General features: G+C 42.3%; 1 protein-coding gene across 5 annotated transcripts; it reads right to left on the bottom strand.

Moving 5' to 3' along the window:
* Positions 1 to 367: 367 nt before the first annotated feature.
* dnm2a (dynamin 2a) lies at positions 368 to 23,475 on the bottom strand. Of its 5 annotated transcripts, none has more exons than XM_058050421.1 (21): positions 23,018 to 23,475; positions 15,108 to 15,181; positions 14,783 to 14,932; positions 14,304 to 14,507; positions 14,100 to 14,198; positions 13,866 to 14,026; positions 12,673 to 12,815; positions 12,471 to 12,606; positions 12,295 to 12,362; positions 11,419 to 11,557; positions 9,773 to 9,859; positions 9,484 to 9,554; positions 8,637 to 8,688; positions 8,019 to 8,030; positions 5,590 to 5,700; positions 3,999 to 4,108; positions 3,807 to 3,918; positions 2,334 to 2,498; positions 1,843 to 2,066; positions 1,436 to 1,702; positions 368 to 1,286 (listed from the first exon to the last, which is right to left on the bottom strand). In XM_058050421.1, exons 1-21 carry the CDS (start codon positions 23,176 to 23,178, stop codon positions 1,214 to 1,216), a joined length of 2,619 nt encoding a protein of 872 aa, XP_057906404.1. In that variant the 5' UTR covers positions 23,179 to 23,475; the 3' UTR covers positions 368 to 1,213. The 5 variants fall into 5 exon arrangements, with proteins under 5 accessions (XP_057906404.1, XP_057906403.1, XP_057906406.1 ...); XM_058050420.1 differs by lacking the exon at positions 8,019 to 8,030 and adding an exon at positions 7,805 to 7,837; XM_058050423.1 differs by lacking the exon at positions 11,419 to 11,557 and adding an exon at positions 10,682 to 10,820.
* Between the last annotated feature and the right edge of the window lie 103 nt (positions 23,476 to 23,578).

The raw sequence follows: 23,578 nt of genomic DNA, 5'->3' as shown, positions 1-23,578 counted from the left end.
TTATAATTATTACTATATCTTTTATATTATATAATTATTTAATTATAGTAATATTTAATGCACACAAAATTACAATTCAGGTATATTATTTTTATAATTGCAGTACTGTTAAGTATAATAAATATTATAACATTCCTAACAGCAGTATAGTAAATATGTAGCTAAAATAAAAAATGGGATGTAAAATAGCAGTACTGAAAATTAAGTGTGCATGAAATTTAAATTCATAAATTTAAATTTAATAAAGCTAAAGCTTGGACCTACTTTGAGTATGAATGTCTGGAGGTTTGGGAACCATTTGGGAAGGTGAAGGAGAGGAAGGGAGATGAAAAAGTGAGGACTCAAGGAAGACACCAACCACCAGAAGAAACATTCCCTCGTTTTATTGTACACACCGCTTTTATTGACTTTTGTCTCGTCTACATCAGGTCATGTGATGTTGGCTACACAGGCACTTGGACAGAAAAAGAAAATCAGGGAGGAAGGAGGCCAAAGTCAACTTAATAGTCTTAATAATACAGGACTTCTTACAGGCGCCCTCTAGTGGAGATAAGGTGTAAGGCAAAGGAAAAAAAGCCCATTCTGTAGAGAGGTTGGAATAGTTTTACAGTGATTATTCAGGTTTTGTGGCTTCTCTTGACAGGATGTGCCTTCAACCCCCCCACCGCTGAACATAGGCAGCCCCTAAATGAGTGAGTAGAATGAATTGAAGCGAGCGATAATAATAGTAAATAATGACGCCCCGGTGGCATGTAGGTTATAAATAAAAGCATCTCCATAGAATCCATACAATTGAGACGAGTTAGTCACATGACATGTTAGATAAGATACAAGTGCTGCCTTCCACAGTGTGGCCCGCGTATTTACAAAAAAAAAAGGTTGAATGCATAGATGCAATCCGGTGGATTCTGTGCAACCGATTCCAAATCGCTTTTCGGACTTTTCACCACGGGAGCCATTATTTTTGTTTTTAAAGCTACATATATCCTTTTTTTTTGTTTGAATAAAAAAAATGATTAATGAGAATGCGTTGGGAGGGCGTGAATAAGTTATCTGAAGATGTAAAACAACTAGCCGGTCGATGTCATGCTACTTTTATTTTCTGTACACTTTGCACAGCGCAGAGGTGGAATTGAACGGTCTCCTGTCCATCACACCCGCGCACGCACACGCACACACAAACAAGAGAATAAGGCTCAGCCACCGTGGGGGTCTAGTCTAGCAGGGAGGGCTCAGCAGGGCGGATAATGGTGGGCCGATGAGAGGGAGCCCCAGGGGGTCTTCGGCTGCAGTGTGGAGAGAAGACGGGAGACGTGAGACTCTTAGTGCTCACAAAAGTGACAGAAACCAAAACAACCCGATAGAGTGAAGATGAAGAGGGGCGGGGAGGGGGGGGCGGGGCTTGTGTCCTACATAACATTTTAAGATGTCCTACCTGGGAACCCCGGGAGGGATGCGGGCTGGCCGGGAGGGGATCTGCGGGGGCGCGCTGAAGGGGTCCTGGAGATTGTTGAAGGCACTGTGGGGCGGTCCTGGCCGAGAGGGGATGGGAGGAGCGCCGAAGGCGGAAGACGGGTTGAGTGGAGGGGCGCCAAAGGCAGGAGAAGGGTTCAGGGGGGGTCCGGGCGTCGGGCCCCGGACTGCTGGTGGGCGGCTGGGCGGTGCGGCTGTGGCGGGCAGTGGCTTGTGCTGCGGGGTCGGGCTGAGTGGATGACAGAGGACATTGTCATCATTTGTTTGTGGGCAACTTCCTGTCAACTTCCTGTTTTGATTCCAGGCTACTTAAAATAAAATCACGAATTGAAATCCTAATAACACCGCTAGGAAAAGCATCCATCTCACCTGGAGTCTTGGATCCAGGTGTTATTTACAGGTGGGGGCACCGGGGTGGCGATGGTGTTGGCGCTGATGTCGCCGATGATATGCAGCGCCTCCTTGAGGGCGTGATACATGCGCAACATTTCGTCCCTGCGCTGGGCCTGGTCGGCCGACTCCTCCATCAGGGTGTTCTGGTCCCCAGAGGAGTAGAGGTAGGCCAGCAGCTCCGAGTGGATGAAGTCCTTGGCCTGAAGAACACAAAATACATGATCATCATGTCAATGGCAATTTCCCTGAGGGATCCCAAAAATATTAATAAAGTATTCTGTGTCTGTCATTTGTGCTCTTGATCACTATTTCAACACCAAAGATGCATTTATACGTCTTTAACATTGTTTACACTAACATAGCAGAGAACACTGAAGCCATAAAAATGGCCACAAGGTGGCAGAAGTGCATTAGAAAATGAGTTAGCATAATCTAACAGGTGTTTGACAGGATGTTAGCAAACTCACATTGTTGATCATGAGGTGCATGATGGTCTTGGGTACAAGGTCTCGGATGGATTTGTTGATGATGCCAATGTACGAATCCACCAGGTTGCGGATCGTCTCCACTTGACGCTCCAGCTGAGGGTCCATAGAGAAGGTGTCCGCCGGAGCCACTTCCTCGTTCTCCACCTATGGAAGCCACAAAACATACGCTGAAAACATAGTGTTTCCCTTTTGATTGACATGGCGTAGCAACAGTAGAGCCTGTTCATTAGCACCAAATGTCGAAAAACTCCTTCCCGCGCCCCTAGCTGGACCAGCCTGTCCCTCGCGGTTTTTCATAAATGAATAAACAATCATTGTTTTGTGGTTACCTTAGTCCAAAAATAGTGGAAAACATGTCGTAGTATTTTGGTCACTAGGCATCAGTAACATTTCTTTACATTATATTACCTTAACTTGCTTACAGTCCAATATGACAGTACCAAAAAGTCATCCTCCCATTCTGTGTGGAAGTGGTAAGTTTTTGGCTTTTTTGCTTTGTGCTTCCCACTCAGTTTCATATCTATTCTTAAATTAAGAATGGCTAAATTGGAAGCTAAGCTAATACATCACTATACTGACAGTTACTATGGTACCCATTATGTCATTGTATGGTCATATCACCTCATACTTCGGTACATGAAAAACATAAAAAACATTTAAAAAAATTTTAAATATATTTAAAACTTAAAAAAAACTTAAACTATATTAGGAAAGCAGGAAGTGAACAAATGTAACAGTTACTGATTGTAAAAGTACCAGATGGAGGGTGTTTGAGGATGGAAGGATGCCAATCATTTTTTTCAATGCTATGCAATCAACCCACATTACATTTGAGATACTACAACAAGTAACAACAACTTACTACGCATGTGTTACTATTGTGTATTGTGCCTTGTATATTAGGTAATTTGGGTATGGAGGTGACTATAGGGGTGTTATATAATGTCTACATGGCTCTAACAATGTTAAAAACAGGTTTTCTATACTCTAACTACCAAAACATTCCACATATTAATACTGAATGCTAGCTTGTGGAAATTCAACAATTCTGAAACCAAATACCCACAATAAGAATAAAAAAATAACAAAAAAATATATAATAACATGTTATATAATAACAAATAATATAATAAATATTATAATAATAATATATAATAATAATATATAATAATAAATAAATAAAATAAATAATAATTATGAATAACAAAAAATAAATGCTTAATCGATTAATCTTCCATTCTTTGATTAATTGTTGCAGCTCCTCTAGCTATGCTACTGTTTATGTCCTCTCGTCCTACTCAAAGAGGAGAATCACAGCTCTTAAAGCTACAGGCACACATAACGGCGTGTTCCCAGTAAGGCATACAAATCCGCTATTGTGGGACCTCAGACTGATTCCAAATGTTTGATGCCCTTTCATGTTTGTTACGGTGATTGCAGTGACGCTCTAACCTGGTCCTTCTCCGGATAAACCCCGGCCCTGAGGAACGACGCCTTCCAGCTGTCCACATCCTCTTGAGAGTCGCACGCCAGCTCTATCTGTCGTAGATCCTTGTACACGTTCCTGCATTAAAAAAAAGATATTAGCGTACCTCCACATTAAAAAGTACACATGTGGACTAAGGTCAGCCTCCAGTTACTGACCTCTGCTCAGTGTTGAAGATGGCGAAGATGTGCTTTGTGGACATGAAGCCTTTCTCGACGTCTCTGATCTTCAGGTTATCCAAAGGCAGCATGTACTTCTTTTCTTTTTCCTGATGGGAAAATAAATATTCATTTTAATTTGACGCACTGGAGATGCAAAATATGGCAATTTAATTCCTCAAAAAAATGCCCCCCCAATTGTAATTGGCGGTATCACATTCCCAATTACTGTGCTGCTTTTGCCTTGTATTGCTGTTTTAGTTCATTTAGCCATTTTTATGCTTAATTTAAGCCAAGATTAAGTACAATTTTAGTAATAATAGAACATATTCAACCACAAAACAGTAATCATTTGTTCATTACTTTGTGGAAAACCGTGATAGGAGTGAGGTTGCAGTGTGTTCCCCTGTAATAAATGACTATATGAGCAAATACATTTTGTGATATGATTATTATATAACGTTTGACTGCAAAAAAAAAGGCACGATCAGAAAGGGTTGGGGGCGGTGGGGATGGTTGGAGGGGCGGAAGAAAAGGAAAAGCAAGGAGGAGTTGTGGAGGGGGGGGGGGTGCCAGCTTTCACTGGTGAGAAGAGACATCTGGAAGCATTTATGTCTGCAGAGGGTGGCTCGGGCTCAACTGTTACGTCACTCGACTACACACACACACACACACAAGAAGGGTCAAACACCCCAGCACATGTGCAAAAGTCAAAGCAACATACATGAGTCCATACGTGTTGCATGAACATGCTACGTGATGCTGGAGCGCAAACAAACATTTTTGGTCCAACAGTCCAAACCTTAAAGGGACGAGCCTTAACACACACACACACACACACACACAAACATGAACCCAACTCCCCCCTCGGCCCCCGTAACCCAGTACGATTTCCTGCAAATTCCAAAGTCGGATCCCGGCTGGAACACTTCAGCCCGCCTGCCACGTCAGTTTGCCTTCCACCATCCTCCCGCTCACGTCGGCACTCTTCCCCCCCCCTCGTTTTTTTTTTTTTTTGGTGCATTTTTGGGCCAAAAGGCAGCCAGCAAGAAAGTGCAACGTGTTCACTTAACATTTGGAGACGGACGCTCTGGACCACGGCTGTAGCTTGAATGCATTACTTGACCGCTTTGGAAGACTTGATGGGACGGAGGAGAGGTGTGTAGCACATTTCTGATGTTGCGTTTATGAACATATGTTGCATAGGACTTATATGTCGTTACTATTTTGCAAAATTAACTTTTGAATACACTTTTATTTGCCGGGAAAAAGACACATTGCATGATAATGTGAAGTAGTGCATGTGCTATATAGAGTATAATAACATACAGTGATTTCTCTATGTGCCCTTTGACCCCATAGTGGTAATGTTTAATCCCTGTGTACTCTTGTCCTAAGTAGCAACTAGCGGCCACAGTGACCTCGGGGTCCTTCACTCCCATCAGAGGCCTCCTCGCTGCCCCGCCTGCCCAGTGTTCAGACTACCTGTTCATCCGGTTACAGCTGAACAGTAGTCTGCACATTGGTTAGGCTGGGTTGGGACTCACACACAGATATACACAAACAGGAAGTGGATGAGGACACCTCTTACCTCGTCGTCTTTGTACCAGGATAGCGCCTCTGCTGTGAGGACAAACCAGTACTCCTTGGAGCCCCCCTTCATGATGCTGATGTTAATGGTCAGCCAGCCTTTCCTGATCACCTGGTCAGAAGAACAGGAAGTAGGTGTCAGGCTGAAGGGAAACAGTTTTTTGACGTTTGGACCCTTGTTTCGCTAAGCATTGTTAGTATTAAGATGTGATTAACACTAATAAAGCTTACCTACTTACCTGCAGTGTCGATGCTGATGTTTTCTATCCTAAATCAAACATTTTATCGTCTTATAGGACTTGTGTGTTAGAGCAAAGAGGCGGAAAATGGAGTGGCAAAAAAACAATAATGCATGCATGACAGGACAATAATAGTTATGGAGAGTATTCATGTGTACAAAAAACAAGTTAGTCCTTTTTTTTTTTTTTTTTACACCTCATGAAGCCAAAGACAGCAGCAAATTTAGCAGAAATGTGCCAGTAGGGTTAATATCTGCTTCATTAAAACAAAGCACTAAAAAAAAAAGCACCGATTGGCTTAGTAAAGACGCTAGTATACAGAAAAAGAGTTCATTTTGTTCACTTAACAGCGAGTGCAGATAAAGAGGGAGCTCAAATCAAACCGGAGAAGACTTATTAACACAAATGATCTTTGCTAACTCCTTCCCTCTTCATCCCATCCTAGCAGGCTAACCTTATGAGAAAGAAAGCTCCTATAGTTTGGAGGCGCCAACATAAACATGGAAGGGAAAAAAGCGGGGCACATTAAAAGCTCAGCCAGCAGCTTGCCTTGGCAGCAAAATAACTTTCTCAGAAACACTAAATTGTTTCTCTGCAGGAGTCGACAAAAAAGATGCTGTGACACAGATAAGAAGTGTTTGTGTGTGTTGTTGTTTGCACTAGTCTGAGAAAAAGATGCAAAAGTATGAACTAATTAAGGGTTAAAAATCTAAATTAGAATGTAGGGTATTAAGCTGTTCTAGAGATCCTGCTAAACTGCAGCATCAGAGCCGTAACAGAAGTGCCTTTTACACAGAACCTAGCAAAGAGCCATATTAATTAAGGATCGGTCGATCACACTTTAACTCCGACAGAAATGTTTTGCACATGGTTGAATATTTACTCCTTTTAAAGTTTATAATTGTGTTTAAATGTGTGTTTAAGAAAGCTGATTCCTACTGTGTTTAGTGTTTACATTTCAATAAATATTTCATTTATTAATTCATTCATTTTCTACCGCTTTTCCTCACGAGGGTCGCGGGGGTGCTGGAGCCTATCCCAGCTGTCTTTGGGCGAGAGGCGGGGTACACCCTGGACTGGTGGCCAACCAATCACAGTATATCACATATAGACAAACAACCATTCACAATCACATTCATACCTATGGACAATTTGGAGTCGCCAATTAACCTAGCATGTTTTTTGGGGGGAATGTGGGAGGAAACCAGAGTCAATAAATATTTATCATTGTAATTTTTTCATATAAATTGAGGGAGCAAAAGCAGTATAGGCCACAAATATCTGGGGTGATGGGAAAAAAAAACATATCGGTCGATCCCTAATATTAATATGAACAGCATTACATTTGGTGCTGACATTTTCTGATGTGGGACATCAACACTGGTGTGATGTATACAATTTATACACAAATGATACAGACAATGTCAGGCCTCTGTTACAGCTCAGACAATATCTCCGAGGGGGGGGGCAAATTGCCAGTTTTGACTTAGTTCTCCCATTCCATATTGTGCTGTTTGTACACAACAGCCACACAGGAGAAAAGGCAAGGGGAAAATGCGCTACAAAGTTACAAAGTTATAAGAAAGTAGAGTGTATTGGCAGAATGAGGGTTAATTGATATAGAAAGTGTTAACGTTAATGTGAATATGAGGTTGGTTTATGAAGTTAAGTCTGCATGCATTGTTGATGATATGATGAATGTTTATTGTTGATTGGATTGCCCCGACTCCCCCGCTGAGGTCCGGGATGATTTGTCACAAGGCAAACGTTTGGGTCAGGAGGTGGCAGCAGAGGCTAGAGCCTAAAGACAATGAGAACTGATGCCGTCCTACGGTCGGAGACCAAACCAAACCAAATTAGTGGTGTGGATATAATTATAAGATAATTACAATTCCAAAGTGAGCGCACAGGCAGTCCCAAATTAGTGGTGACTGCAAGGCACGGTGAGGACCGCCGCCGTCAGTCCTGAGACTCTACCTGCTCCTCCAGGACCTCTCCAAGCACGGCCAGCTGCAGAGGGGTACAACAACTCAGTATGGTGACTGCGAGGATGTCCGCATTGGGTGCCTCATCACATGGTCGTTTATCTCCCGGCCTAACTGTTTCGGGACAGCCTCAGCTCTGCTGCCTGCTCAGCCTTGCCTCTGCTGCCTTGCCTGGCAAGGTGTGGCTTATATCTGTATGTACTTACCAGAATCTCACCCTGCAGTAATAAGGGAGGGGACGAGGTAGTATCAAAACAGTCGGAAGAAATGAGGAAGCAGGCAGTTAGAATTACTTCACGTATACCACAATTTGGTTATGTCAAATTCTATTGGGCAGGTTCATGCACGCTCTTTGAATTTCAACACAAAAAAAAGATGCCGGCAAGTTAATGTGAGTTAATGTAATAGAGCAAATAAAGAAATGTAAATAAAATAAACACTTAATTGCAGCGGAAGAACATGCTAGGGTCACATGCAAACGTAGTTGCAAGGTGAAAAAAAGGGTGAGGGCTGCAGAAAAAAAGCAGGGAGGAAAGGCTCTCTAGTTTGACTAAAATAGCAGCTCTTCCCTTTCATCATGTAGCCTAAATTCTTACACACAAGGTGTACACTAACCTGGGTTTATTATTCTAAAAAAAACAAGACATTCTGCGGTTACAACACTGTACAAGGTGGATATTATTAGCAGCTATTAGCAGATATTATTAGCCCTAAATCATTGCTACAGTGGGGTATAATTAATAGGCTTGGTAATGGGAGGCGTCCGTCAAGGGAGATTAAATTTGACATTAGTTATAAGGCCAATGGCGGGTAATAAAACATACCTGGTTGGGAATGGCCCGCTTCTTGTTGGCCACTGTGTTCCTCTGCTGTGCACTGTCATTAAATAAAGATGGACAGAGAAGACATTAAGTATTGACAGAAAAACAAACATAAAATGTGCACTTAATTGTACAAAGGAAATGTGGAAATCTTAAAAGGGTCAAAAGTGTTGCAGTCTCACACACACACTTACACACAACCCTACATTGTTTTGGTCGGCCCACCTGTTGCTGCTGTACCCCGGGGGGCTACCATCATCCAGCCTTCTGTGGTCAAGACTGAAAGTGATGTCATAAGAACCGTTAAGAGCCCTGACGGACCTCCAACGTGTTATACGGGAATCCACTCGCCATGCAGATGCGAGGCACCAATTGCACACACTGACTGACTTTGTTTATACGTTAAAATGTCACAACACACACACACACACACACACCAGGAGCAGGGGGAGACTACCAGTTACAGTCACACCCAGGATGTGAAGGCCACCAAGAGTCATTTCCACTGCAGAAGCTAGGTGTCAGTGCAGTAAACCAACATTAGCACAACTCTGTTGACTGGCGCCATTGAGCAACCTTTACAGTCAAATAGCCTGTGGCAGGCTAATTGGAACTTGACTTAAAAGTGACTGCCACCTCCCACCCTGAAGATAAACATGCTCTTATGTAGCTGCGACAGCAACTGCAATGTTCAGGCACACGGATGCAATGCAGCTTCCAAGTAGCTAAATTATTTGTTAAACGGAGATGAAGTTTATTTTTTATTTCAAGAGCATCATATGATGCAGAGCATCTAATAAGGAATTTGACATCTGAAGCGTAAGAGAGGGGTTGGGTACTGGGTGCATACTTAGCAAAGCCAATGAAGTCCTCGTGGTTGGTGTTGATGTAGGACAGCTCAATGTCAATCAGCAGCAGAACCTTCATTTGAAGCAGAAAATCACAATTAGAGCGGAAGGGTTGCAATCAAATGTGATTCTTAGAAGTCACGAGCATCACAGAATTAAAAAAGAAAAACACTGACACTATGTCTGATTAGCGAGTAAGTGAATGTTCATCACTTTGTTACAGGAATATTCAATGTATATGGCTCATACTTGGAAATACTCAGTTATCTAAACTGTCATCATCCAGCTTACCTGGTCTTTGCTCTTTCCTTCTCTTTCCCTAATATACGTGGTCACAATCCTCTCCGTCTCCTCTCGCAGTCTCGGGTAGGAATTGAGCTGAAAGACAAGAGCGACGCACAGCTGATGCAGCGCTGAACAAAGACATTGCCAAGTGAAGACATGTGAGTCGAGCCTAGTAAAGACTTACCAATAAAGAGAGGACAGGAGTGAGAAGTGAGAATAATAAAGATGAGGACAAAGAAAAGGGAAGGAGACAGTCAAGTGCCAGTTCAGGGCAACACAGTTTTTTCAAAAGACACTCGCATGTCTGTATCTTTACCATCAGCCAGAGGACTATAAAGTACATTTCTAACGATATAATATTTTAATTACACACATATCACAGAGGTAAGCAACAATATATAAGAGTTAAATCTGGCTGATAGTATAAGTGTTAAAGGTGAGAAGGCAAAGTGACAGGATGGGAGAAGCATAAAAGGTGGGACATTGTGAAGTGTCTCCCTCTGTCCAGAAGGGGGCAGAGGAACACTGTTACTATGGCAACCACTGCACCTTAAGGGCCCAGTACAGTATTATCCACCCCTCCCCATTGCTCCCAGGCCCATATGAATGTCAGGCTGCCAATGTGGCTCTGTGGGGGGGGGGGCAGGCCAGGTTGGAATTTGGTTAGAGGGAGAGAAGCAAATGTGGAGGTGGTGTGGAGGCGACACTTTAATGAGCGAATGATGACTGCACATGTGATTGAAGCAGGCTGGTGCAATTTTGAAGTTGCGCTTAAAATCTGAAGACACGATTTGCATATTGAAGGTAAATGAGGGGGACACAAATGGCAAGGGGGGGTTTCAATGGAGGTTTTACTGAGAGGAGGGATTGCTTCTATTTCAATGTCGACACCCAGCGGGTGTGTCCAGCGGTTACCTTAACGGCACACTTTACGGCCAGTGCGGTGAGCTCGGACACCACGAGGTCCACACATTTGAGGCTGGGCTCTTTGAGTTTGAGGATCTGCTTTTTGACTATGGCCTCGAAAGCCAGGTCAGGGGTGAAGAGCCCCGTTCTGGACGGCCGCGGTGTTAGAAGAAGGGTGCATTTTGTCAGGGATAGCATAGAGAGAGAGAGAGAGAGAGGGAAGAATAAAAAGAAGGAAATAAAAAGAAGGGAGACATAGGGAGAGAGAAGAGAAAGTCTCAGTTCAGTTAGTCATTTTTAGTTGTTGACTAGAAGAATCAAGCAGAGGCAGACAAGCCAAAGGTTTTCACATCCTCGTCCCTGACTCGCCAGCTCTTCTCGGCGTCAACTTTTGTCAACTCCCACTCAAGGACCTGACTTAGAGCGTAAGACCACCACGTTTTTTGTGCTGGCTTTTGGGGTTCGGAGCTGTGCGACCTGCGGCTTGTCCAGGAGAAACCAAAGATGCTCAGACAAGTACTGAAACATCTGGTATCCATGTAGACACGTCATCCTTCACAACACTCCACAACACAACAGTGCCGCTTGAACACAGGGCTCGCTTGACTCATTTTGGGTTGGAGGGCAAACTGTACAGAATATACAGTTTCTGAGGTTTTACGTCAGTCTACCCTCCGTCAGACACGCCCCACGGTCACCCTGTGTCTCAAGCCGGGTCAGGAGATGCTGGACACCCCCCGCAGTACCTTGTTGGTGCACTGCCTGACTGTGTTGATGAGCTCCTGAATGACCAGATCGATACATTTGAGACAGGGCGTTTTCAGCTTAACGATCTGCTTTTTCACGATGGCCTCAAACGCCAGGTCTGGAGTGAACAGTCCCGTTCTGAGGATGCACAGAGAGACAAGAGGCACAGCGCACAGGACAAATGGGACAGTTAACAGACGGGTGGGGCCAAAGAACGACATGTGATTAAGACAATCAATAGACGAGCAGGCGGATGGATGAGACGAATAAAGACAGCGACAAAGACATAAACAAATAGTTTAACTACTATCGTTTGTGGCATGTAGGCCGCTACTTCTTTCTTACGCAAATTTATGGCTAAAAACTACATTTCCCATGATACTTAGAGGACAGTTCAGGCGGTAGTGATGTGGATGGGTGAAGTGGAAGCTAATATGACGTATCAAGTCTTATGCAGCGATCAGTAAAGTACATGCACAAAATTCCAGTCCAATATATGTATGCACGTAGACGACCACAATGTAACCTATCTGAGATTTTCAGCAGTGTTCTTATATCCAAAATAAAAATAAAAACATTCCACAAAATAAATCTATACAGATTCTAATGATCCATGAGTCACAAATAAGCCCCCAAACACAGAACAAACTAAGGCAATGCATGACAACATAGATAAGTCACATGTAAGAAATCAGTAACTGGATTCCTCGAGGGTTAAAAAAAAAAAAAAAAGAAAGAAAATAAACATGCACAAATCAATGACTGCTATGTTTGATGATCAACCTTGAATTATTTGGGCGTGAAATCAGCAAATCCTTGTGTGTAAAGCAGAGAGTACATATGAGTACAGTGAGACAGGTTCTGCTTGCACTTGCCTGACACCGTGAACGTTCTTGATTGCGTGACTGATTTCCCGCCGTAGCTCCTTCTCATCAAATACAATCTGTATCGGCCGGGGCAGAAAAATACAAATATTAATTTCACAAACCTATAATATATCACTGTGTACTACTGTATTACAACATATTTTGCCCCATTGTGCCAAACTGACCTTGACTAGTTCGAATGGGAAGCGCTCGTGAAAGATGCGGTTGATCTTGGCACCACCAGACAGCTCGTTGGTGTCTACCTGGTCTCCAGAGCCTTCAATTCGCTTCTCAAAGTCCACGCCAAACTGCTGCACCATCCTGTGGCGGAAAAAGAGGCACCAGTGTTTGGCGTTGTAGCAAACAATGGCTGCCGGCTGCACTCACTGCAATAAAGCCTTGGTCTTGCGTGTCGGGTCATCTGGACGGAAATTCTTGTATTCCTCCACCTCCTTTTCTAGGGAGAGGAGCTGACTCTGTAGCTTACTGCGCAGACCAGGAAGTGTGTCCCTGATGTGATTGGTCAGTTGCTGGAGGCAGAAAAAACATAATTAGGCAAGTTGCATTTGCATTGACTAGCCACGTTTACATGACGAGTTTTTCCCTTTCCGAAAGCAATGGTATACATGGAAAGGAATATTCCAATCGCGTGTCTACATGCGGCGCTATAATTAACCAGAATAGTCAATGGGGCATGCGCAGTAAAGCGTAAACACCAACATCACGTGATACCGACTTCCTCCAGTTTTTCTTTTACTTGTTGGAATAACTCCGTATTGTGACTTTTTCCTTCGTCCAGTTTTGAAATTTAGTTTGAATCAAAAACAAACGCAGCAGTCCAGTGCCGATTGCGTGTTAAGTCATATCTCAGCATTCGCTGAACGAACGCACCCGGGAACAGGAAAAGATAAAGCTCAATCTTGCTAATATTTTATAATTAAGCTCAGCACATGTTTTATATAGATATGTATTTTCTTTTTTAATAAAACTGGACTTGTGAATGGCGTATAGAAGGGTTTAGATTCTGTTCCACAGATGGCGCTAATGCACATGAAAGCTGCTTGCCAACCGCCAATAAACAACAGAAGAAGAAAAACACCACGAAGAAGAACGCACCCTGACAACTTTCCGATTGAGCGGGTACAAAATACCTCAATCGGATTGGGGAAAGGAATATTCCAACCCTGTGAATCCGATTATATATTCATTCGGATTGGCACTTTTCTTTCAGAATGAGGTGTATACAAAGGTTAGATTCTTTCCATTTGAGCTAATAACCCGAATGGAATTGGAATATTTGGGTCCATGTATACGTGGCTACTGACAGATATTTTCAGAGTTTTGGGGCATTTTTGCTGAACTTAAAAGACCCCCATTGAGTTTTACGACTACACAAACTTAAAAAAAAATTAAATCTATGTAAAGAACCTTTAGACTCTCTTCTTTCACCAGAAAAAAATTTTTGTTTGTAGCCTTTTTGGGTCTTTATAAATCATCAATAGAACATAGGGTGGTTTCAGATTTTTAGACCAAAAAACAGAAAAAATGTACTTTTCTGCAATAGAGTTAAGGGTACACACCTGGTTAAGAGCCTTTTGTAGATGCGGCGTACCCATTCGCTCCGCCATGTGTCTGTAAGCAGGGTGGGAGAGGAAGAATTTTCTCTCGGCCGCCAGAGCAGCACGGATGTCCTTCTTGCCGTCAATGTCTTTCTGACTTCTGTTTACCACGCCGATGTAGCCTGCATACACAAAACACACAAATGGCTCACTTGCTTTAGAATAAACAACAAAGCCGTTGAATAATAGAATTACCTCTGCGCAGTGGCAACAGTTTATTTTCAAGGATGTCCTTTGCGTCAGTGCCTTCATCCATCAGGTCCAGCTTTGTGATCACGCCAATGGTGCGCAAGCCTGCACAGATGTGCCAAAATTTGCAGCCGGTTAGAATAAAACAAGGAGAAAATTGAGAGCATCTACAAAATACATGCCAACTGCACCAGAGAACCAGGTGCTTACCCTGGGGGTCCACCTCCTTGGCAATCTTTAGCGCGTCCGAGTTGGCAAGGTCGGTGTTGGCCGGCGTGACAGCGAGGATCAGACAGCTTTCCTTGGTGATGAACTGCAAGAGCATATCCCGGATCTGGTGCTCGATGTCCACCGGCTGGTCTCCCACGGCAACTTTAGTCATTCCCGGAAGGTCGATCAGGGTCAAATTCAAAACTGTGACAAGAAGGGGAACAGAGATGAAAGATTTTTATAGAAAATAAATTAATTCTGATTGCTATAGGAAATGTAAACATACTCCAAATAGAATGTCTGATACTCTCTGCAGTTGAGTAAATAAACCAACCAGCCACTATTTGAGTAAATTGGTAGGCATTTACATTACACGTGTATACACAGACCCGTTGTGATGGTCATCTGTGGGAGTGAAACCCTAGCAGTAAGACTCCTTATTAAGTGTTTGTACTGTATGTTTCATTGTAATGTGTTACCATGTGGAGAGTAGACCCTCAAGTTAATTGGGATGGGAGAGATGCCCTTGTTGGAGCCTGTTATCCTGTCCGTCTCCGCCTCGATTTCCGCGCGTACCTCGTCAAAATCCACAAACTTCTTCCCCTTGCAGTGCAGGAATTCAGCATATTCTATACACAAGGGAGGAGAATGGAGGATGAGGGGAAATGACAAAAAGGGAAGGGAGCATATTAAATTAAAAAGGGTGCCTCAGGCGAAGCGGCAGCACTGAGAGACAGGGGAGTGATGAAGCACAGCGGGGAGACAATATTTTGCGGTTATAAAATTTTGTACCGACTCGCTCACCTGCTTTATTGTTGACCAACTGCAAAATGAGAGGTCTGCGAGTAACAATGCCTGATCCTCTCGGAAGGAAGTCCCTTGGGTGAGACAGACAGAAAGACAGAGAAAGTTCAATAAACAGCAGGAACAAAAAAACATGTTGGGTAACAAGGCCGGCGCAAAGAGAAACACACAAAGAAATATAAAGTGTGGGGGAGGGGAGATTTCACACCACCAACCTGTCACACGCAGGAAATCAAATGTGACAAAGTCATTCTGCCACAGTTCACAGTTCCACATGTCCAAAAGGAGTAGGAAGAAGAAAAGCTTATTAAATCCTACCCCTCCATCTGGTACTTTTACAATCAGTAACTGTTACATTTGTTCACTTCCTGCTTTCATAATATAGTTTAAGGTTTTTTTTTTTATTTATTTTTTATTTTATTTTTGTCACATACCGAAGTACGAGGTGATATGACCATCCAATGACATAATGGGTACCATAGTAAGTGTCAATATAGTGATATGTATAGCACATCATGACTGGTTCAAGACTCTTCATCCTTGTATTTAGCAAACATCAACTGCTTGTATTGTTTCTTGAATTGGCTCATCGTTGTGCATTGTTTGAGGGTCTTACTCAATCCATTCCATAGTTTGATTCCACATACTGAAATGCTATGGCTTTTTAACGTAGTCCGAGCATATAAGTGTTTCATTTGGTCCAGATGCTTGGATGCCAACTTGGTGTTCCTGGCATGACCAGCAAGGAGGAGGCACCCGGGGTAGAACAAAGACTCGCTAAAAGGCATTATGACTTTATACTGTTTAAAAAAAATGATTAAAAACATATCTTTTCAGAAAAGCTTTTACATAACTTGCCTATTTTAATGCTTATTTAATCTCTTTGGTTCACTGTGTTGTGTTAGTTTGGCTTTGGTAAGTTCCACCTCCACTGCTCTACTTATTTTGGATGTTCTTATTGTGTTATTGTGACACTTGCTGTTAACTTTTATTCTTTTATTGTAACTGTTGCACTTTGAGATTATTCATTTGATGTAAAGTGCGTTATAAATTCAATTTATTATTATTATTATTATTATGTCTAGCAGCTGGCCTGAAAGAGGTGGCCGAAGACCTACAAGTCTTGACTCCTTACTGTGGTGTTAATTGAAGTATTTAATGAGTGAACTATGGGCTGTTTCTACTGTTTGCTACTTTTTACTATTTGCTTATTCTGGCAAAGTATTCCCAAACACATTTTAGCAGGAAGCAGCAGTACTACAACAATGCACCCACGGCAATAATCATACAGTATATACAAATCAACAGCATTAACCATTAATGAGTTTGTACTCCTTAAACCTGCACTTTATTAAGTGATTACAAACAATACAGAGTCATTCGGCAGTACATGATCTTTTAGGGTGCAATTACCCGTTAAGGGATCTACAACATGGCTCTTTTATATATGACAAACAAGCCATTGTGCAAGTTACGGGAACAAGCTGGACTAATGGTCTCAATAAAGCTTTTGTGTGACCCACCCTGTGTCAATACAAGTGGTTTGAGCCACTTTTGTTGCCTCATACTTGCTCCACGCAAACGACCAACTACAATGGCGATTATAATTCAAACGCTGCCAGTGTTACTGGTGTGTTAAGGGAAGAGGACACCTATAGGATGGCTCGTGTTATGTTCAAGTGACAGGAAAATCATGGAATGTTTAACTACCAGGCCAAAGTCGCTTCTTAACTCCCCCTCCCACTTCTGAACATCTGGTGGCAATAACCCACTTCTGTTGTGTGACGGGGCGACCAGAGGCGTTTCACTAGCCTACATTTGTCCTTACGCAGCACTCTATTGGGGCGTACACGCTTGAGCAGAACGTTGGTCAAGCTCATCTGACTTCATACTGGAAGCAGTGAGTCAGCCCCAGTACCAGAGAGGAAGAAAGGGCTGGCGTCTATATAACAGGGAAGCAGTTATAGTGGGGACACGGTGGAGAACATTCGAGATAGGCTCTTACATCAGCAGAAAGCCAACAGCGCTGTGTCATGCACATAATGTAGAGCACGCAGGATTTGTTCAAGCCACAGACAGTATAGAAAGCTCCTAACAATGAACAAGAACCGTTGTCAACAACCTTTCTGGGCGATTTCAAAATGTCCTTGTAAGTAAATGCACCTTACCGACATTTGTGTGCAATAATGCATCACATCAACATTTAAAACCAACAAGACAATATACAAATGTCACTTCTAAGCAAGATCTTAGTAATTTTCTCCTAAAATGAAGACAGTAAATCAAATAACATGTGTGGTGAAAATGCTTTGGAGGACATACATAGGTCAGCATACATGCAATACAGATATAACTCAAGTGTTGTATAATTATTAGATAAATGCTCAATGACTTGTGGACAATTAATGACAATGTCCCACGCACGCCCTTGCAAACATGGCGGCCATTTAAAAAAAAAAAATTGTTCAAATTTGCACCCTTTTGGTTTACGCATACAGTTTGTACATTCATATACAAAATGCAAAGAAAGAATTGAACCTCAACATTGGCAACATTCCTACAAACTGGTTCTTGAGTATTAAACTTAATAAAAGAGTTGTAGAGTTTAATTACATTAATACCAACCACGGGGGTAAAATTACATAATGAGCCACGTGATGTCAGAAACACGACAGGTTGGTCATGGGGACAACTGTCATGAATTTCTAGCTCACATGCCATTGGTTAGGGCCATCAGTTAGGGTCATCGCACACCTGACGTAGCATGAAGATGGACAGGTGGCGAGCATGTGGTGCTGCAAGATTGACACTGTCAAGTGTCGACCACTCACAATGAAAAAGCACATTGATCAAACAGAGTTACAAAGCAGGCAACAATGGAGTCATGGGGGTGGCGAGTTGGTTTGATAGCGGTGGCATATTGAAAGGAAGTCAAGAGGCCCGGATTCCATTATTGATGGGCTGTAAATGATAGACGAGGCTGAGCAGATTGTGTATCGTTTCATGAATTATGGATGGACGAGAACGAGCATCGGCGGTGCAAGTCCCCCATTGGAGAAAGCACAAAAGAAGAGAGAGTAGGGCAGAGGGAAACTTGGACAAAAAAAACATTTGTATCTTTATAAAGAGATCATTTTTTAATGTATTATAACATTAAAGTGAGCAGGTGTAAGTAATGTTGTGGCAAGTAAGTGTATATTTATGCTTCTATAATCCAAGACACCAACAATGAGCCTAATTCATCATCATCATCCATCATCTAATGGGTTTTTAATGGCAATGCAGCGTTTCATTCACAACATTTGAGATAAAGAATCTGCTGCGGCTTTGAAACCAAGATATGATTCTACCACTACTGTTTTCACACCAAGGCCGATAACAGCAGATAGTACAAGAAGACCCTCCACCCTGGACAGCTTGCAGTGCTGAGATATGATGCCCTTCCTCCACATTACGGCAGAGCTAGCCAGAATAATCAACAAAACTAAGAGTTTGTTATTATCAAAATTCATTAATTCATTTTCTACCGCTTTTTCCTCGCGAGGGTGCTGGGGCCTATCCCAGCTGGCGGTCGCCAGCCAATCACAGGGCACATATAGACAAACAACCATTCACACTCACATTCATACCTAAGGACAATTTTAGAGTAGCCAATTAACCCAGCATGTTTTTGGAATGTGGGGGGGGGGGGGGACCGGAGTACCTGGAGAAAACCCACGCATGCACGGGGAGAACATGCAAACTCCACACAGAGACGGCCGAGGGTGGAATTGAACCCTTGTCTCCTAGCTGTGAGGTCTGCACGCTAACCACTCGACGGCCGTGCCATTCAGTGAACTGTAAATTAATTAGGTGTACTAAAATCAGATTCCTCATAGCGGAAGGGTGTAAACCAAGAAACACCTAAAAGGAGCTTTGCTATGACACAATGGAAACTTGAATAAACTGTCACATTATTAAGAAATCATATTTTCCAAAGAACCACAACTACCATCCCAAATACGTCAACTCAGGCTGCAAATAAGTGAAGCAGAAGTATAATGAATCGGGACCTAAAGCAACTAAATTACTTAACAATAGGCAGGTAGATAGCACCATATGTACCATCCGAGATCCAGGAACTACTATACTATAACATAACATATATACTATAACATAACAGGAACTACAACTACTATAAGTGTTTGCCTACAGAATCCTCTGGAGCTCCTCTGGAGGCTGCAATGAACTAGACTTAGTTAATATTGGCGACGTGCAGAAGAAAATCAACAGAGCAGAAATTACTTCATAAGAAATTAGGTACGCAACCGGCAACTCCAAATCAAATAAGACCCTGGGGAGTGACGGGTTTCCGACAGATTGGAAAAAAAAATATTCAGGGAGGAGTTGCCCCCCCCCCTCTTGCTGAAAACATTTAATTGGATTAAAAATGATGGTAAAACTTCCCCCATCACGGAAAAGGGCAATTATAAGTCGTCATAAAAAGAAGGGAAAGACAGGGAAATTGTAGGAAGCTATAGAGCTATTAAAATTTTTAACACCGACTACAAGCTATATACATTGATAATTGTGAAACGACTCCAGCGATTTCTCCTAGAGTTGATTGACCAAGATCAGACAGGATTTATGATAAACACATAATAATATTACACTTGGTAGATAACAGCTATAATACTATTATGATGCTGAAAAGGCTTTTGATAGGGTCAGGTGGTCATTCCTTAGCTTTAAGAGACAATCAGCTGTATGTATCAAAACGCTTTATCGACAGCAAACAGCAGAGTCAAAGTGAACGGGTCATTAACACCAGTATTTACAGTGGAAAGGCGAACTAGACAAGATTCGAAGTAAGACCTTATCGATATACCCCAGCCCTGCTGGAGACATTGTGGTTCCTCAAATCATACACGCATCTTTCAAAGTTGTAAAAAAGTACAATTATTTTGGTGAAAAAGTACATTCAACTTTAGCCAAAGTACTAGGATACAAGGTCCCGGTGACGTGTTACTTTGTATACTATAGGACATATTGTAACTGTGGTGCGGACAGAGGATCGTTGGTTGGCTAAGGTACTGGAAAGCCATCACTAGGAACTGGTACAGACTGGAACCTCCCACCCTGAGTCAATGGCCGGACATTATAAAGGACTGACTCATTTATTACTCCTGAAGGGATCTGGTTCGAAAAAGATGGTTGAAATGGACAGCTAGTGAAAACATTTAAGGATACTACAACTACACATGTATAGATTTATAGGCTGCCTAAGCTACTATAGAAGGTGTAAACAGGCACTGGCACAGTGTTACAAGTGAAAGTTATGCTTGAAATTTATCTTTTCCCTAAAAAAAATGTTCCCTATTGTTTATTATTGAGAACTGATATTTTGTTGAAACTTACCTATGTTATACTGCTGATTACTAAAAAAACGAAAAAAGGTAGAAAAACTACACATGTATAGATTTATAGGCTGCCTAAGCTACTATAGAAGGTGTAAACAGGCACTGGCATAGTGTTACAAGTGAAAGTTATGCTTGAAATGTATCTTTCCCCTAAAAAAAATTCCCTATTGTTTATTGAGAACAGATATTTTGTTGAAACTTACCTATGTTATACTGCTGATTACTAAAAAATGAAAAAAGGTATTAAAAAAAATTCTGATGAAAGATGAGTGTAATCTTTTTTTTTGGTATACGCCCCAAGACACAATATTCTGCACACCTTGGAAAATCTCTTACAATCCATCAAAATGGAAAAATGGCTGGGATTGAAAGAGTAAGTTTGGTCAAATGTAGAATTACTACTGCTTCTGCTTGACATTAGCATGGTGGCAATAACACTGCTACTTCCATATAACGTGTATTATCATTTCTAATAGCGATGGCATACAGACAGTGTTTCTCCAAATGAGAATTGTAATCTACCCCTAAACCCGACTACTCCTCACTTACAAAAAATGCAGCATTCACAAACGCCAAGGCGATTTGATTATCTTTCGTCTGACAAAAGCATCCAATGTGTTCATTCTGCTCACCTGTGACACACTTGGGAGGGAATGCTGGTTCAAATCACATCCACAAGACGGGCCAAACACAGCACGAGTGCGCAAACTCAATTCACCCGGCCTAGATCCACTGGGTTAAAATGAGGACTTTTGTCAACAGCAGAAACGAAAACATGTTCTTCTTTCTGCACGACTCTGTTGTGTGCATAGTGATGCAACTACAATGGCAGACGTGCAGACTGTGACGTCAAAATTCTAGGCAGGAGACAACAAAGGCGGAGGACATATGTTTCTTATCAGAATGAAAAAAGCTTCGACGATGGAACATGGATAAATAACCGTTGCAGGGTCAAACTATCACCATATTCAAACCTTTACTATGATACGGGCAATGTCCTAACAACTGTAATTATCATAATTTTCTAGAAAGAAGCAGAACAAAACTTAAGTCTAACCTGCCTTGTAAAAAATTAGCATCCTGTCTTAAGCAAAAATGATCGGGCCTTTGAAGTCCAGAAAACAATCAGTTACATTCTGCATTGTACGACTTTCATTCAATTTTAAGAGATTCCTCCACCACATGAGACTACTTCGCTTCTATTGTGGCAGGAGGAAGAGAAAAAGGGAAACGGATTAATTTCTTGCCTGGAGGACACAAGGGATGGAACACATACGCAGACAAGTAAAACAACAACAATGAACGATCTGGCCTTGAATGAGCCACGGTGACAGGAGCACACCCAGTTTTATGTTGTTGTGGGGGCACCTCCTACTCCCATGTTTGACTTCTGTTGCAATTGTCAACCCTGATGTTACTGCTTGAGCTGCAGTATTACTGTGCAGAGTGCGGAAGGGTAATGACAATGGACTGAAGGTCACTTGTACATTTGCATATGGTTGACAACACCAAAGGGAAGTAAGCAATAAAAAACGAAGTCATATCTGACATGTCAAGTCTTTCTCACAGTGCAAAATCTCAAAATGATAAACTGTGTAGGAGTCTAGGCCGCATGCGTTTTCTTCTCCACAAGCAAGTTTTGACAAGCACTTTGTCAAGAACTGTCTTACACCGCTTTCACAGCCAATGCGCTTCCTCCTTTTTGCATGACGGCTCATTCCCTGAGCAGGTTGCACATTAGCACTTCTGTTGCAGGGAAAACCTGCTAAACAAGCTGGTTGAGAACGAAACGGGCCTGTTTGGCTCCTTTTTATCTGCAGGGCGATCTTATTCCCTACTGATATGGGAGAGACAACAGGACCAGTGTGAGAGTGAGAGACATTTTTGTCTATTCCCTTTGATTCCTGACGTAAAAATGAGCAAAAGAGGAAGATGCAAAAGGAAGTTGTCTGTCTGCACTTTTTAACACAAAAAACATTGCAAGAGAGCCACTGTAAAAGGGAATGTCTATAATTCTAGCTGCTTTAGAACACATTCTAAAAGGAAAAGGTCAAAATTAAATACATTTCCCAGCATGCACTTCCTTTACAATTAAGACAGAACAAGCTATGACTCAGTGTAAGTCATTGCTGTGGGTGTGGCATTTAATTATTATTTTTTAAAGTATCCCCATTTATCAACATGACTCTATATAATATGAACTTTACACAAAATTAAATGTGAACAAATACAAGATGCTGGACCTTCATTTATTTGCAAAACTGTCAACATTTAATGGAGGAAATCTATACTGATAAAAGTATAGAAGGGTAAGTTCCAAATACTGTAGTGCGAAACAAATATTTTCAATGCAAATATCGCAGTAGTTACTTAGGACTGCCCTTGCATTGACGTAGGATTAACATTGCACTTTTAGAAAAACTGCATAACATGACAATATAACGTTAAAAATATTTACAACCGGTTTAATTCATCTTAGCCGGGTTAGCTCAGCTAGCCAGCGTCGCTTACCTGCCCACAAAATTCTCCAAAACCGAGCTCTTCCCGGCACTCTGCCCTCCGACCACGGCGATCTGAGGAAGGTCCAAGTTGCAACTCTGTCCGATGGAGCTGAAGGCGTCCTGGAGCTTGTTGATGAGGGGAATCAGGTCTTCCATGCCCCGGTTCCCCATGGCTTCGTTAGCTCGGTGAGCCCCACACAAGCGGTACAAAAAATAGAAGCGGAGGCTAACGTTAGCTAGCCGCGTAGATTAGCTTGCTGGGTACTGACGAGAATTCCCGCAGTAATCAAAGGGCGGAAACTTTGACTTTCGCGGTAAACGCTGGTAAGGTCCCAGATGTGTAATTCACATAGCAAACATGTCGTGTTCCAATAAAGACATTAGCTAATCTTTGAGTGGAGTCGAGGCGGACGGAAAAAGTCGAAAAACAAAACTTCCTCTCCACAAACACTATCCGGTCAGCGGGGACTCAACATCCGATAGACACCGGCAAGTCAAGTTCCGCCTCTTTGCCTGCCAAAGTCGGGCTTCCATTGGCTGACAGTGCCGTCACTACTCTAGAAAGCCTTTT

Source organism: Doryrhamphus excisus, chromosome 15 (genome assembly GCF_030265055.1).
Source record: "Doryrhamphus excisus isolate RoL2022-K1 chromosome 15, RoL_Dexc_1.0, whole genome shotgun sequence".
Classification (NCBI taxonomy): domain Eukaryota; kingdom Metazoa; phylum Chordata; class Actinopteri; order Syngnathiformes; family Syngnathidae; genus Doryrhamphus; species Doryrhamphus excisus.
Note: the sequence above shows the minus strand (reverse complement) of the source record. Positions and strands in the feature narration are given on the sequence as shown.

Bases quoted from the DNA above. Each gene is read 5' to 3' on its own strand.
- dnm2a (XM_058050420.1), bottom strand. From the start codon at position 23,178: ATGGGGAACCGGGGCATGGAAGACCTGATTCCCCTCATCAACAAGCTC. The intron at 14,508-14,782 runs GTAACACATTAC...TTCTTGTCACAG, and splicing joins GAGGGTCTACTCTCCACATG to TTTTGAATTTGACCCTGATC. The intron at 14,199-14,303 runs GTAAGCACCTGG...ACATCTGTGCAG, and splicing joins CAAGGAGGTGGACCCCCAGG to GCTTGCGCACCATTGGCGTG.